The following is a 17,690-nucleotide window of genomic DNA, read 5'->3' as shown; positions in this document are numbered from 1 at the left end:
CTGGGTTTCATTGTGTATTCATGAGGCGTGGGGGTGGGAGGGTTGGCAGCATTTGCAATATCCTAAATTGATGCACCTTAGCCCAAATGCAATAATTGCTTGTCAGGAAAGGGCCGAAGTGGGTTTGAATCTTTTGTCTAATTGCCCTGATATTTATTTCAGGAGAACGTTCTTGTGTTTCTTACCTTTTCAATCAATGTGTTTTACCCATGCTGCAAATTTGCAGTTTAACCTGTTTGCCAAGCCCATTGACCTCTATTTTTTCATTATAGAAATGAATACCATATTATTATGTTTATGTGGCCATAACAATTTGTTATCCCTCTCTTATGTGTATTACTGATGGATGCACACCTACTTCGGTCCCAGTATATCCTGCCTGATTCCTTACTCTGTTTATCATATCTGTTGGCATTTTATCACGATAGTCGTCCTAAAGTTGAACGTTTTGAAATTTCATATAAAAAAAAGCTTGAATTCTCAAACCCATACGTTCATTTTTTTTTTTTCCCCCTCATATTGGTTCCAAAGAAAAACATAGAAATGGTGAACAATTGCATTTGTGTGTACTTAATAAAATACAAACAACACATCAATGTAGATGAATAGTGTGTATTATCTACATGTGCTTTCCTGATTAAAAACATTTAGTGCACAGTAGAACACGACAAACAACCGGCCTACAACCAAGCCTACCAATAAGAGTTGGTGATCTTTAAAACGACTCGTAAATACCCTCGGCACTTATTAAGGCAAGCTACAAATTTTTTTTATGGTCCCGCCGAACCACTCGCAGTCAGAGCTCAGGTTCCCTCCCATCTCAAGTGAAACATGTTTACATCCCGGTTACATCATTTAACCTGTGAAGGACACAAGGACACAAGAATCGAAAGCCTCGACGCCCGTCGTCCCTCGCAGACGTATCGAATTGCCGCGGTTGGGTTTGGCGCCGCCGCACGCAGTGTGACCATCTCGCCCAGCTGTTTGGCTTCATGAGCTCATTTGTGGATAAAGGCGAGAATGTTTGGAAAACTAAGCAACGACAAAAGTGTGACAGGTTTACGAATTCGAAAAGGCGTAGAAAATGCAAATGGTCCAGGATACACAGCATGTGCGAGGGGTGGCCTGGGTGGCCAAGTGTGCGGTGCTCTCTAATCAACATTTAAAGAGCCAAATGTCCACTGTGAAGATAGTAGCCCGCGTTATGTTCACGAGGAAAGAAGAGGACATTTTTGCAAAATAACACGTCTCAGAGGGACTAGATTGCAAACATGTGTTTCCATATAATATTTGGGTATCACGGCGTGACCAAGGCCGGCTTTATTTGATTCAAGCCTTATCATAAAACTTTAGACTTTAAATTCTCTTCCTCTCTCTCTCTCTCTCTCTCATGGCAGATTGTCAGGGTAAATACCGAGCGATCGCTGGGATAATTGTGTTTTTTCCTCCCGATTTTGACTCCAAAACGCTGTGAAATTATGTGTGCTTAATGATAAGAGTGCGGACGTCTCTCCCTCTCTCTCGCTCTTTCTTTCCTTTTCTTTTATTTCATTTGCCTCACCCTGTCTTTCTCACTCTCTTGCTCCTACCCCCCATCTCCTAACTTGGTTCAGAGTTGTTACCATTAGCACATATTTCACAGTCCATTTGCTCTGCTCCATTTTGAAATTAAACCCAGCGTTAAGCTGATGGTTTAGATAGCTCGAAAAATCCTGGCCAACAGTCGGAGTAGTTGGGCTTTTAAGTGGCTGCCCTGGGTTGACTACGTATGAAGGCAATGAGAAGCATGACTTAATACTGCTGTTAATAATTATATGTTGCAAAAATTTCCCGTTGCAAAGCCGAATGATTGAAGTGGTAATTTACATTAAACATGTAAAAGACAAATCATTGAATTAATTCAACAGAAAGATGACATAAAAATGACTGATATATTGGACTGGGGAAAAAAAACATCAATATTTATTCTATTTATTATTTATGTTTTGGCTAATTTAACCAGTTGATTTATTAATACTGTAAAATCCCAGTAACACTTTGGTCTGGACTCCACGTTTTTCTCTCCAGAATGAGGAAGCCCTACACTCTGAACCCCAGGCTCCAAACCTGCCTGTTGTAGTGTCGCAGTAGATCCACGAGAGGTCGCAACTTCCCATCTTTTATTCTTCAGCAACTCGTGAGACCCGAGAGGCCAGATGTATGTCTCTCACTCTCCCAAATACAGTACATTTTACACACACACACACACACATTTGAGGATCATTCCTCACAGGGGCAGCGATGAAGAGAAATGTGATCAAAATGTTTCTCCAGTGCTGTAATTAAAGAAGATTCTTTCACCTCTTCCAAGCTTTTCTACAACCCCCAAGAAATACGTAATTCTGGGTTATAGTCAGAAGAACCTATTTACAATACGTAATAGTAATAATGGCATAATAATATGAAACATAATATGGTACATTCATTGCTTTGTAGTTGAGTCAACAAAAAAAATGGATTTTGTGGGATGACCAGGCTGTGAAAGCTGCATTCGGCCTGTATGCCCTTTGATTGCCACATATTAGAGGAGAATGAGTAAACCCCAAATAAACACTCTGGTAAAAAGCCATACTTGAAGCTGCACCAGTTTCCAGGTCCATCCCAAAGGCAGGACCGGGCCTGAGAAGAAACACAACATAGTATATCAGATCCCATGCTCCCACGCTTCTTCCTGCAACAAGACAGACATCGGTAAGCATGAAAGAGCTTTTGGTATCGGACAAAAAGAACACGGAGATACATAAAGAACCCAAAGAAACAATAACCATAGCGCGGAAATTCTAAATGAGTAGTTTCGGGTCATTTTTAAGCCAGAGAACCACATAATGGACCGGACAAGTGCAACAATGCTCACTTGCGAGAGCGAGAGGCTCCAGCCAGGGCTCACGGAATACACAGAGAGCCGAAAAACTGGGAGGGAGGGAGGGCAACACCCAACGCCACTGTCGCACCGTTTCCAGCAAAACAGCTAAGTAATCACTCGGTGACTGAAGAAGGCTGCAGATCAACAAGGCGTTCAACTCCTCTCGAGTCTGCATGAACAAACTGTTTACCATCATGTATTGTGGAGACTACCGACCTCGTACCACCAGGACTGAGTGCTTAATCTTGGGTATCGTATCCCACTGGTGCCACCGGTGTCACCGGTGTTGAGCGTTGCCCATTCTCTCAATCAGGTCGACGGATAAAACAGAGAGCTACTCAAAGAGCGAGAGGGGGGGGGCACGCCCGCACCGGAGGCCTCGCAGTGTTAGCGGAGCCATACGGCAGAAAGGCCCCCTTTTAAAGAAGGGAGAAGGAGGAGACGAAGATCTCGGAGAACCGACCGGCGAGAGAAGCTGACCCTAGGAACGACTCTCTGACTCCATTTCTCTTTGATTCCCTTCCCTCTCTCGCTCTCTCGCCTCCAGTGGATTTCGATCTTCCCCGGGGTCGGGCTGCCGCCCGGGGTTTTGCACGTGGAGATGATTGCGTACGCGCTCGCTGCGGAACCCCGGCGTTCCTTATGAAAGCCAGGGATAAATACACCTGGCTCCAGTCGCGCCGCCGTCCTCCGGGACCCTAGCGTGGCATGAGAGCATACCTCCGCCTTATAACGGCTTATCCATCATAGAAACAGTCAACAGTGGGGCTCTGGGTGTGTGTGTGTGTGTGTGTGTGTGTGCGTGCGTGCGTGCGGGCGCCCTACCTTCTTAAGATTAGACGTCTTTTTTATCGTTGCTCCACAATGAATCTTCCGGCGGATACGTGCCAGTTGCGGAGCGCATTAGCGTCTCGCGGCGACGTCCACACATCGCCCCCCGTGGGAGCCTTCTCGTCACGTTCGAGCCCTTTCCGGTGCCATCTGTAGTCCTCGCCGTTGTCCGTCTCCTGCCGGATCTGCGGCGCTCGCTCTTGTCTCCTGAGATCCTGTGACTCATCAATCTCCCCCCCGGCCCCCATTGTACCGAAGGGGACCGAGCCCTTCACGTGCGTCAAGTAAATAGTACAGCATTTCAAAACGAGTCACAGGCAAACACGCGAGGCAGTGATGGATTGATTTACTCGCATGTTATGCAAGGCTGGCCGATATATTGTTATAATATCGATAACGTGATATAAACTAGATATCGGGTATCAGATATGAGATTTTGCATATAGTATTAATCGTGATATATTGTTAAATGTCATGACCTCATCGTGATATTTCTCGTGTGTAAATATCTTATGAAAGCACCGTTAGTCATCCCCAGAATGATCATGTCAGTTATCGATATTGAGGTATTTGTCAAAAGATATTGGGATTTTTCATTTACTCAATATCGCCCAACCCTATATGCCATATAAGTAAATCTACCTCGTAAGGACATACAGTATGTATGCAAAGATGCACACTCCGGACCCCTGGCCGTGTCTTGGTGCTAGGAACAGGAGCAAAGGGTTTGGGCCCGTGTGCTATTGTTTTGGGGGGTTAGAAGGTATGGAAAACGCTGACTAGTGTCCTGACATCGTCATTGCTACTTGAACCCATAACCCGAGTCATTAATCGATGGAGTTTCTCCACTTTGCACCATCAGCCGATGCAGAACAAATCGGATGCTGCCAGGTGTACATGATGTACGAGCGGTTCATACGAATCAAGTCCCATGTTTAGTCGTGGTCTGGAGTAGTATTAATGGAGGGTTAGGAATAAAAAGATTTCTATATTAAATACGTGTGGATGCCGCTCGTTTGATGTTAGTTCCCAAATGAACTGGAGGTGACTCCAAGCTGGAAGAAAAACATTTTGTCCATTTAATCATGTTTATTTTTTGTCAATCCCTTCTTGCGCTTTATACATTTCATTTACTGTGATTATAGAACAAATTACAAATGAGAACAAAATGAGAACAAATTCCTAGTACCGGAACCCTAACCCTAACCCAAACCCGGCGGAATAAAGTGATTCGCATTCTTCCGATTCTGATTATCCTCCTCAGAGAGAGTCAATAATGATTAATTGTAAATGAAAACAAAATAAATCAATTAAATAAATAAATTAGAAAATTAAAGAAATTTCAAGTTCAATTCAAAGAACATGATCATAGAACATTTTTTAAAAACTGTTGGCGCTGAAGCTGCGAACGGGCCCCTCAATGCCCCGGGGGGAAGTGAGGGGTCTACCCGTCGACCGCACATCCCGCCATTGTGATCTCCTCAATATTTCATCGTTGGTACTTGGGGACGATTCCACGATTAGGTTGCCATTTATCGCTTGTAACTCTAATGTAACTCTGTTTTTAATCATTTTTAACCATTGGGAAAAAATGTGTTTACCCATCGCAGATAATAATATCCCATGTTATAATGGGGGTTTCTGGGCTGAAGATGGTGTCATATAGTGACACCATCAAAATGTGGTTAACTATCATTCGTGCTGATGCCGTGACGACAATAAGGAGATTCTAATGATTTACCTAAAATGTATTTCACAAAAATAAACAATTCTGGTAACAGGGTTGCACTTTGAGGGACCTTCTCAGTAGATATCACAATATCAGTGGAAATACAGGGGGGGGGGGGGGGGGGATTCATCAGATTTAACTTCTTGTTGAACTGTGACTTGTGGAATATTCCAAATATTTCATAGGGGTGAATGTGTTATCGAGCGTGAGCTATGAAACGGATTCCCACAGTAATGCGAAACTAAAAACGCACGAGCGCACGAGCCGGCGTTGTCCCCGGCGTGTCCGGGCTCAGCCCCGTCCGAGCCCGTCCTCTTCCAGAAGGGGTCGGACGCTCCGGCGGGTGCTTGTGTTTGACAAGGCTCTTCCTAAAATAGACCCCCGAATCATGTCTGCTGTCTGCTCCTACTCCCCTGCTCTCCTATTCCCGGTCCATCCGAGCCGAGCTGTTGCTCTCCTGTCTCACCCCCCGCCTCGCATACACACACACACACACACACACACACACACACACACACACTCATGTTTGTTTTGGAGGGTTTTTCTCTGCTCTATATTACACATATTGGACCTGTCGCTTGGAAATCGTGCTACTCCAATTTCAGCGCCTTCCACGCTCCCGTAACGTGATTTTGTGCAGTGTGACATCCCCCTTATCATAAGATATCATTAAAATATATTTTTACGATATATATATAGCCTAAATGACTCAGTTCTTGAAATGCTGTGAGGTGTATTTCCCTAATTTCACAGGAGCAAGGCCAGTCGATCCCCTCCTTGCACTGAGCTAACGCAGTTAACACGCGGAACCCGAGTATCCCTAATTAACCTATTTCGCCGACATATGGTCTACAGGCCACGTGCGGCCCCCAGCCCGCACGTTGGCCACCACTGCACTAAAGAACCCCCTCAAACCCTTTCTCTCTGGATTCTTTATCCATCTCATTTCTTCTCCCCCTGTTTTTCGCCTTTCACCCCCCCCCCCCCGCGCTCTCTCCCTCTCTCTCTCAGCGTCTCGCTCTGCTGGGGATGTTTGTTCAGCTTGTCACTGTGCCGCCGCTGGTTTGGGATGCGTGCGAGTGGTCCTCTGTGTTGTCCTCTCGCTCCGTTAATCCCCCTTTCAGATGCACCGAGCGCGTCCTAAAGTGAGCCTTTCTCTCCATATTTCCCGGGGAGTGCGTTCAAACCAGATATGGTTCCTGGTTTGCGGGCATTCCACCCCGCACGACCTCGCCGCGCTGCCTCGTCGCCCCCGGCCAGCTCTCAACACCTGCGAGGTGCATTTTGGCTGCAAACGCGGACCGTGGACGTCGAATGTGGTGTCTATTTATGCAGGTGTTTAAAGGGGGGGGAAAAAAAATAAATAAATAAAAAAAAGCCACACAAAATAATACTCTCGTTATCCCGATCGTGATCTCCTTATTTCTAAAATTAGAGCGTGTTCAGCCTACTTTCTAAAATGTTATGTAAGCACAGCAGAGGGAGGTCAGAAGCCTGTTAGACGGCGCTGCATCTTGATGTTGTTGTTTTTGTTGCGTCTGCCTCTCTCGTTGGCGCCGCTCCTCCCTGCACCGCGCCGCGATAAACATCGACGTGCGACATTGATTCATGCCAGAGGGCGCCCGCACTTTGGGCCTCGCGGGCGTTAAATTTATATTTTTCTGTCCCTTTCCCCGATGACAAAGATGCTCCACGCTCCCTCATCGTGTGCTTTGTGCCGTCCCGCGGCGTTTAATATTTTCGACGCCCTGGCCGGGGATCGCTCCGTAAATCTGACGCCGTGAGATTTGGCGGAGCGGCGCGCTCAATAAGAGCGCCGGAAATCACAAGGTCACCCGTCACGTCGGTCGCCGTTCAGCCCCCTACTCGGGGTTGCAGGGGCGGAGGCCGCCACCTCTCTGCGGCCCAGACGGGGCGGTTGACAGTCCGGCGGTCTATCCGTCACTCTGTCTTGTCGATCAGCTGTCCCCGGTGTCGGCACCTTCTGCTGATTTAGTGCGCTTAAATATACAAGACCCATCTGCCTCCCCTGCAGGGTAGCTGATTACCATTAGCAGATTTACCCATCAGGCATCCTGCCGGCAATAAGCGTCATTAGCATGATCTCCACTCAGGGCCGTCTCGGCCAGACAAGCCCCTCTGTCCGGCTGTCCTGCGGAGTGGATCTGAAGTGGACACACCGCTGTGTCCGCTGTTGAGACCGCTCTATTCATCGCGGCCACCTCATTTGCACTCGCCTCATTATTCATGGGATAGTAAGATGTGTGGTTATTGATTTAGTATTCATTTGCCATTTCTCCAGGGCATTTTTTTTTTTTTTGCTGACCGATCCAATGCCATTCTTTGATGGGCCAATATGAGCAATTACGAAGACAATAAATCAAATTTGTCTTTCACCCAGGGGGGGCACGATTGAGCGGCTTTCAGGTCATCTCATCTCCATTTTTGGCTTCTAACCAGTCAAGGTTATGGACCGTGGCACAGCGAAAAGTACAACGTGCGTCTCTATCTGGAAGCAATGGCTGTCTTATATTCACCGGCCCATAAAATATTGACATTTGAAAAAATTAACCGGATCATCAATTGCTATGAAGCTATGCGTCAGTTTTTGACGAGCTTTCTTTGTAAGGGGGGAGAATCAACCCTTTGAGACACAACAGCAGGACAAATGAAAGATAGGACAGGGGAGGATAAGAGAGATAAACAACAACAAAGACCTGGATTAGTAGAAATAACATCTTTGCACAGTGGGGTGCGACGGGCGTGAATAAGTGGATGAATGATGGTGTTTCTGGTCACTACGTGTCCTTTTCCCCCTTTTCCTCAAGGTTTCGCTCCCGTAATTATCATCCGGTTGCTGTGCGTTGAAATAAGAATTTTGAGCGACGACAGGGTTTCCCTCCCGCACACGCCGTCTAAGAGTGAGGCGCACCCTCCCGCTCTCCCTCTCCCTCCGTCCCCGCTCGCTTTGCCGGGGAGGGGTCGCGGCCGTCTGTCCGCTCGACGACGGCGAGTCTGAGTGATGCACGGGAACAAGGCGGCGCCGGCAGCGAGCCGGAGCCACAGCATAAGCAGTAAACAGAGGCACCGAGGAGGAAGACAGTGGAAGGTACGCCGTCAGAGAGAGGAAATGAAAAGCCAAAGTAAAGGATGGAGATGGCGCGGGGTGGAGAAACCCAGAGGGCGAGCGAGAGCCGGAGGGTCAAGCAGCCACTGAGACCACCCACGGCCGCGGCCGATCTGCCCTTCTCTACGCAGCCCGGCGTCACGCTACCTCCCGCCCAGGGTCACAAACATTAATCTCTCGAATCATGTCCCCGGTGCACGATTATCCGACTTTTTTCGCGCTCCACAGGAGGAAATTGAAACCCATGCAATTTCAATTTGGGAGCGCTTCTCAAGTACACTTAAACCGACTAGTGCACGTCCGTTCAAAATCAAGGACTTTCTCAGACGTTTCAACGGCACAGTTTCACAAAAATGTCAACGATTCAGTCCTGTTTTCTACCGTGGAAGATGAAACTGCCGGTTAAAGTCGCACACTGGGGAAAGAGGGTGACACAGTCGCAGAGCCCTGAAGAGAAAAAAAGAGAAAAGAAAAGAGCCTGGCTCGCTCTTCATTGAAAGTTTATTGATATTACACGTGTCACATGTCCAAATTGCACCATATCCGAAACTGCACGTTGTCAGTTCATTTTTGAGAGGGCCTGGGGCAAAAATCAGAACGATCACAGTATCCATAACACACCGCATTTACCCTTGTATTGCATTTGTTTATATTATACATACTGTTAAATTTGACGTATAAATAGCACGAGGGTGCACTGACTGACTGCGTATCTGCGCCGACCCCCTCCTTCCCATAGCCAATCCGGCATGAAAAAAAAAAGTCTGAGAAATGCTCCATGGAAATCCATGGGTTTAAATGTGGCGCGATGTAGCGCGACAAAAAAAGTCGAACAATCGTGCTCCGGGACACGATTCAACAGATTCATTTTTCGTGACGACCAGCAAGAAAAAAAAAGCCCGACGCCGGGGTCGTCTTCACAGCACCAGAGATCATATTTCTACTCAAGATATCTTCGCTTTTCAATTTATTTCCTAATGTACACCGCCGATGGGTCACTCAGCCCCCAACCGAGCAATTTTCTCCCTGCAAATTGCCCCGGCATCCTGTCGACTGCCATCTTAATGTCTCCTGCGACCACCTGACGGGGGTGGAAACAGCAGCGGGAGACGCGGACCACGTTTGTGTTTGTCAGCATTTCCGTGGAAGTCCACGCGGCGCTCGCTCTCCATCATCCTTATCGCGTTGTGGTGCGAATAATTACTTACTGCAACGGGGCCCCAGCAGCAATTATGATAGCTCTGCCGGTTGTGAATAGCACACATTTGGTGGGGAGTTCCACTGATGGCCGCAAGCTCTTTTAATGACATTTTAATTCCCAAAGATTTGGCCCCCGAAGAGAAAGGGAGGCGGAGCGACCGTTCATCAACTCACTCTGCTTAGTTTACCTGTCCACCACGGACCCTCGGCTCCCACCGCCGCCGACTTCAAAACAAATGCTCCCGCCTTTGTGGACCCTCTGACTTTGTTGTCTGAAAGGGTAACGCGATCTAGACGAACCGTTAAATCCTCTTTGAACTTTTTTTCTTTTCGCATCGCCGGCTACTTATGTAACGGCCCCTCTCCTCCTCTCTCCCTGTGTCTCAGTAAACTGGTTCCCCACGGCCAGTCATTAGCATCATCTGAAGTTGCCACGTCTGACATCGCATTTCTGATGCGTTGATGCGAGAGGACAGCGCTGCTCGGAGAAGCTCGCCGGCTCTGGCCGAGAGACGTTAAGCAAGGAAGGAAGGAAGGGAGCGAGGAAGGGAAGGAAGGGAAGAAGGGAGGATGGGAGCGATTTCTCCGTGTTTACAGTGTGACCATGACATTGCGGGTTTTCTGCTTTGGTCTCTGGAGCAGGTGATAGTGAATAGTCTTCCTCCCTTCACACACACACACACACACACACACACACACACGCGCGCGTGTACACACACACATACACACACAGTCACACACACCCTGCATTGCAACCACCTCAGCCATCACTCCGAATGATGTCAGTCAAATTAATTGCTGTTTCCTTCCTGTGGCATGCTTGAGGAGGTTTGGTAGAGGCAAGGACAGTCCAGAGTCCCCAGAAAACAGGCTTTAAAGGGCAACTGTGTGTGTGTGTGTGTGCATCTGCGTGTGCGTGCGTGTACGTACGTACGTATGTGTGTGTGTGTGTGTAAGTGTTGGGTGGTGGCAGTTTGCGTTGATGCAGTGGGTACGTGTTGATGAGTAGCACCTTAAGTGTTTTGCATTTGTAACGAGCATGAAGGCGATGAAAGGATCTCCCCTCCGAATGTCGGGGGAAAACGTGCTGCAGGATGGGAGTTTTTGTGCGGGACTATGTTTGTCCGGACAAAACATAAGAGTCACAATTTGAATGGCATTTACTTCGAGAGCTCTGTTATCACGGCTCTGTTATTATTTCCTTTACATTTAGGGCTCATGCTGAATTTAACTTCACAAAGAAACTGTTTTAACCTAACCGCCCCCCTCCCACCTTACTCCTCATTAAACAGAGGAAATGACTGGACTGCACTGTAAATCCCACAAAGATCCAGGGAGGTAGGTCATCAAATGATCCAAGTCGACATGTTTTTATTTTTTATTTTGCATAGTTTGCTTCCAAGTTGTTGTTTTTTTGTTTTTTTTGCACTTAACAAATAAGGACCTGTCTGAGCCTTCTTTTTGGGAGGCATTGTTTTTCAACCCCAATCGTCTTGTCTTCTGTGTTCCCGCCGTGGAATTGGCATTCGGAGAAGTTGTATGTGTGTCCGTGTGTGTGTGTGTGCTCGTGCGCGTGTGTGTGTGTGTGTGTGTGTGTGTGTGTGTGTGTGTGTGTGTGTGTGTGTGTGTGTGTGTGTGTGTGTGTGTGTGTGCGCAGGCTCAGCCCTTCCTGCAGTGAGCTCAGAGCCCATTACATGAAACAACCTATATTCTGGAAATATGATCCTGGAAATCCTCATGTTCTGTTGCCCCGAGGACCGACTGTGCGTGGCCCTAAATGAGCTCAAACAATGTCCACGCCTGATAGACATCACCTATTCTATCAAGAATGCTATTCATCATATAGAAAGTACAAATTCATTTTAATTGTAATCACATAAATAAATACAGTTTTGGGGCTGTGAGTGGCACGACACTAGGTACAACAATTCTGGTTCATACATTGGACCTTTACTTTGCTAATGACTTGTATATCATACATCAGTTTGCTTTAACTATCTGAAACCCTCCAGAGAACACACACACACACACACACACACACACACACACACACAGAAACAGATTTTTTTTTTTTTCCTTTTAGAAGGGCTTCAGAAAGATAAGACTTTCCAAAATGAATTGACTAATTCAACTACAAAACACAAGTTTTTCATGACAAGGAACAAACACACTTTTATTTTACTTTTACAGATCTGCACAACAGCGACGCAGACACTGCATGGGCGCCTCGACTGACGTGGTAATACAGCATCCGCTGGCTCACATTTTACGGCAACTTCCGGATCTTTAAATAGACTGCGTTGCGGAAGATACAAATATCCACGAGCGGTATCCGCCATTATTTGCATCGTGACTCCCGGTGAGGCATGTTGGATAAGAGACGCCGCACGACAACTTGAAGGTACGCCACGGAAAAGGGCTGACTATGTTGGCAATACCCCCAAGTATTCATATCGTGTCGTGAAATATAGTTTCATAAATGACATCCTCACTTTAATCACGTTAGTCAGAAGCCATACCTTTCCAGGACAATACTGTACCGTGACCCGCGTTTAGATTTGTGTATCAGCGATCGAGCCACCTGCTGTTGTTTTGGAACAATCACAGAGCACATAACGTAAGCTGAGATGCTCATCCATAAAACGACTTTTTTTTTTCTTTTCAACGCACCCTTGGAACAGATATTTTTTTTTATAGGGTGTCGCTCTCGTAAATTTGATCTGATTTCGATTAAAAAAATAAAAAATAAAATAAAAAAAATCTCATTGAATTTCTCCTGGGGCGTGAACTAGGCTACATTGAAAATGACAATACAATATCGACAAAAATAAATAAATAAAAGCACACAGACACTTTGACTGAGCTTTCAACACAACAGAGGAGACATACAGTATATTGGGATATTGTTGTTCTACTGTTATGGCTGTATTGTCAAATAAAATATCACATTACGTTTTGTACATTACAGGTAATCTTTGAGCAGAGCATTCATCTGGAAGAAATCTACTTTCAATCTAATTGCAATATTAAGCCACTTGTGGATTCACTTCACTTACATATTTAACCATGTAGAAATATTTGACGTAGGTTTGGTTTGATGCTTTCACCCTGGCAGAGCAGGGAACGCTGAACTTATTTTCATGTAGTGTATACACCAATCAGCCACAACATTAAAACCACCGGCAGGTGAAGTGAATGACATTGCTCATCTCATTCCAATGGTACCTCTCAAGGGGTGAGATATATTAGGTGGAAAGTTAACAGTCAGTTCTCGAAGTTGATTGCTGAAAAAGTTAATGCTGCTATGATAGAAAGGTGTCAGAACACACAGTGCATCACAGCTTGCTGCGTATGGGGCTGCGTAGCCGCAGACCGGTCAGAGTGTCCATGCTGACCCCTGTCTACCACCAACAGCACCTACAATGGACACATGAGCGTCAGAACTGGACCATGGAGCAATAAAAGGAGGTGGCCTGGTCTGAGAAATCACGTTTTCTCGTACATCATGTGGATGGTGCGTGTGCATCGTTTACTTGGGGAAGAGCTGGCACCAGGATGCACTATGTGAAGAGGGCAAGCCGGCAGAGGCAGTGTGATGCTCTGGGCAATGTTCTGCTGGAAGCGTTGGGTCCTGGCATTCATGTGGATGTTACTTTGAAACGTACGAGCTACCTAAACATGGTTGGAGACTGAGTACACCTCTTCATGGCAACAGTATTCCCTGTCTGGCCTATTTCAGCAGCAAGATAATGTGCCCTGCCACACTCCAAAAATCATTCAGGAATGGTTTGTGGAACTTGACAAACAGCTCAAGGTGTTGACTCAGCCTCCAAATTCCCCAGTTCTCAATCCGATGGAGCAGCTGTGGGATGTGCTGGAACAACAAGGCCGATCCATGGGGGCCCCACCTCGTATCTTCCAGGGCTTAAAGGATCTGCTGCTAACGTCTTGGTGCCAGATACCACAGGACACCCTCAGAGGTCTTGTAGAGTCCATGCCTCCACGGGTCAGAGCTGTTATGGTGACACAAGGGGGGGCTACACAATATTAGGCAGGTGGTTTTACTGTTGTGGCTGATCAGTGTGTGTACAGCTGTATATAAGACTCTACAGCTTTATCCAGAGTGTTTTGTGGCTGTATTGTGGTCAAATGTTGTGTGTGTGTGTGTAGTAAAAGTGTGTATGTGCGTGTGTGCATGTGTTTTGTGATGGTATTGAAGGGAGCAGTGTCCAACAGCATTAGAGTGTGTGCTGCCCAGTCTTGGGATTATCAATCCCAAAGGCACGTCAGCACTGCACCTCTTCCACTCCATGGCACAGCAGAGGAGAGTCCTAATCTTAAATCCCAGGTCACCTCCGCGCCCTCCTCTGGAGCATCCTTCAGCTGGAGACACTGTCGCGACCGGGCCAAACCAAGGGCGGGCGCGCTAGCCCCGGCTCTTCACACACAGGCCGGCCACCGGGTCTCTGCAGACATGGGTACCACATGGGGTCACTGTATGCTTCAGGCACAGAGGGTGAGCGCAGAGCAGCTTCCTCCAGTCAGTCAGACCGCCCTACACGAGGGATGACGGACTCGTAGCATCCAGGCTGAGTCAGAGCTGCGAGAGAGCAGCGAGTCACTTCTTGTTTAGACTGAGCGCCTCTATGCTGTGGCCTCCCGGATACAGTCTGTGGCAGCCGAGCAGGATGGAGAAGGCCTTGCGGAAATCTGGATTGAAGGCATAGATTATGGGGTTGAGAGAGGAGTTGGCCCAGCCGAACCACACAAACACGTCAAACGTGGTGGGGCTGATGCAGGGGAAGGCCTTCCCTCCGCTGGACTGCTCGCAGAAGGGAACCATGCAGTTGAGGATGAAGAACGGAAGCCAGCAGCAAACAAAGACCCCCATTATCACCGACAGCGTCTTAAGGACCTTGGTCTCCCTCTTGTAAGTCATTTTGAAAGAGCTCTCGGACTCGGTGATGCTGGTGCCGGCGCCGATGCTGTCGTGTCTGTTCTTCGCACTCTCCGCCGCTCTCTCCAGGGCAGAGATCCTCCTGATCTGCCTGTGGGCAATGCGGTAGATCTGGGTGTAGGTGGCCACCATGATGGCCACCGGGATGTAGAAACTTATGAGAGAGGTGGAGATAGCGTAGGTCCTGTTTAGGCTAGAGTCACAGTTCCCCGAGCTGCGGTAAGCCCTGGCTGTAGCATTGGGTGCCAGGGAGCCAGAGAAGCCTATAAAAGAGGGAGAAGATTTAGTGTGGGCCTTGTGCCAGTTGAGCTGCACGGGGATGAAGGAGATGAGGACAGACAGGGTCCAGGCCACGCTGATCATCACATACGCCACTCGGGGTGTCATCTTTCTCTCATAGCGAAAGGGGCTGGAGATGGCCCAGTAGCGGTCCACACTTATCACGCACAGATTCAAGATGGATGCGGTGGAGCACATGATGTCAAAGGCCACCCAGGTGTCACAGAAGGAGCCAAACGGCCAGAAGCCGGCGATCTCTGCGACCGCCTTCCACGGCATGACCAAAATGGCGACCAGCAGGTCCGACACGGCTAGCGAGATCACGAAGAAGTTGGTGACTTTGGAGCGCAGGTTGCGAAACTTGGTGACCGCGGCGCAGACCAGCGTGTTTCCCACCAAGGTGATGAGGATGAGCAGGGAGAGGAAACATCCGGTTAGGACCCGGCCCGGCGGTGCTTCGTCCAAAAAGCCGTTGTCGATGACAGTTGTGAAGTTCATCAGATCCATCCCTGCACACGTGTGGGGAGGGGGGGGGGGTGGTCGTTCATTCAGGTCATTCTGATAAATAAGGCTGCAGTGAAGCCATAGGATTGCATAACAGACAATCTATGAAGCTTCCGAACTCCATCCATGCAAACAATTCCTATGATGTATGTCCGTATTTTTGGATTAATGGTGAAGCAGTAGTCGTTGGAGGCAAACCCTCTCTTGCCAGCTCATTGTCTCGTGCACTTTGTGTATCTCCGCCGACATCCTTTGAGCCGCAGTGCACGGGTTATTGTGGCACTTTTCCCCCCATGGGGCGGTCGACTTAAATAGCTCGTTCTCTTTACCAACTCCACGGGATCCCAGAGGTCCATTATATCAGCCATTCGCTGTCTTCTTTTTCAGATTCCGTCAGCAACACTGAGGAGCAAAAAAAAAAAACAAAAACAAAAAAAAACAACAAAAAAAAAAAAAAGCAACACTGACTTGGACTCTGCTTCTCTTTCATTTCTCAAACATTCATTTTCAGAAATTCCATCTTCCTGCGCCTGTTTAAGCAAACCTGCGACAGCCGCAGATCTCAACGATGCACTTATCATAAAACATTTGTATTCTAATGAAAAATTTTTTTTCCTTTTCTTATGCGCCACCTGGGGCTGCACGGTAAATGCACGTCACAGGTTGTAGTTTGCGTTATACTCACATTCTCGTCGCAAGGTGAAGCGCTCCGCGGCGGTGCGACGTTATGGGCCAGTCGCCTCCTTCAATTAAAACTTGCGGAGGGAAAACGCGCGTCGTCCAAAAAAATGACAAGTGTCCCGATCGGTCAGGCGGCGCGCCGCTCCGTCAGCCGGTAGGACGCCGTTACGAGCGGCGTCGCTCCGTGCGTCCTGCCGCCGCCATCCCCGCGCGCGCAGTCTCCCTCGCGCCGCGTGCGGCGCGGCTCTACGCCACAGATCGTGACGTCACCGGGTCCCATTCACGAGAAAGTGACTTCGGGACGGTGCCGCGTGCGCGCGCGCTCCCTGTCGTCGAGATAAAAGCGCCTTTGCGCCACATTTACGCATGGAAACATTATATACACTCCATTAGAGTTAAGAACATACGACTCCGACTAGAAGACAAATAATAACCACAACAACCATCATCATCAATAATAATAATAATGATAATAATAATAATAATCATCATCATAATCAAACAAGCAAAATGTTTTTAAAGTGGTAATCCATGAGTCATAATAATAATAATAATAATAATAATAATAATAATAAATATAGCTGCAGGCGCAATACACAGAGTCCAGATTAGTCGTTTTAGGTACTGTACGTATTACAGTTTTCCGGGTTCTGTGAAACGCAGCACGAGTTAAAAACGTTCCTTACCAATCAGGGTGCACTTCCGTCACTGAACCTTTCGTTTCTGCCGTTCAGTTTTAATAACCCTCCAGAACGTTTTTTTTATTTTTTTTTCAACAATTACAATCGTTCCTGGATCACACAGTGCGGACACGTAAGAAAGGCTCCGTTCCTCCAAAGGTTTTTAGGACTTTCTGCGATTTGAAAACATCTCCTTTGAACAATTTTTGTTTTTCGGGCTTTTGTAAAACGCAGCGCGAGTTACAGTTTTCCGAGTTTCATTTAAACGCAGCATCGACTCAGGTTGTCTGTCTAAGTGTCGCGCTCTCAAGTGACAAGACGCAGATGAGCGCCGAGAGACGAAGCTTGGACTTACGTATTCGGGGCAGTTCAGACACGCTGTCGTCCGAGTTTTTTATCCATTTTTGTGCGGGAAGTTAATAAAAACCTGTGTTTTTCTCATCTCCAAAACGGTCACGTGATAGCACTGCAGAATACTGATTGGATTACTAGTGATCTGATCAAGATGGCGCCGCGCATAGAGGCACCGGCTTGACGTTCTCCTTTTCCTTTTGTGTGTTTTTGTTTATGTCATTCAGGGTTCAAGATTCAAGAGGTTATTTGTCACAAACATATACATACGGTCATACATATATGCAGTGAAATGTCATGACACCCGGTGATTACACACAATAAGCTGTATAAGCTCTAAAAATAACCTCTTGTCAATGTTAAGTTTAGTCATGCGAATCCAAGAAACGGGGTTTTCCAAAAAAAAGGGAATTTAAGACACAGACTCCCGAAATACACACAGTTTATAT

The 17,690-nt window shown here is 47.3% G+C and overlaps 1 protein-coding gene across 1 annotated transcript; it reads right to left on the bottom strand.

The window, feature by feature from the left end:
• Positions 1 to 14,407: 14,407 nt before the first annotated feature.
• On the bottom strand, positions 14,408 to 15,532 carry drd1a (dopamine receptor D1a; the record flags this gene model as incomplete). The annotated part of the gene is made up of 1 exon (XM_080007783.1): positions 14,408 to 15,532. The coding sequence occupies one exon, from the start codon at positions 15,530 to 15,532 to the stop codon at positions 14,408 to 14,410; it is 1,125 nt and encodes a 374-aa protein (XP_079863909.1).
• Between the last annotated feature and the right edge of the window lie 2,158 nt (positions 15,533 to 17,690).

This window comes from Zeus faber, assembly GCF_960531495.2.
Source record: "Zeus faber genome assembly, chromosome: 10".
Taxonomy (NCBI): Eukaryota; Metazoa; Chordata; class Actinopteri; order Zeiformes; family Zeidae; genus Zeus; species Zeus faber.
Note: the sequence above shows the minus strand (reverse complement) of the source record. Positions and strands in the feature narration are given on the sequence as shown.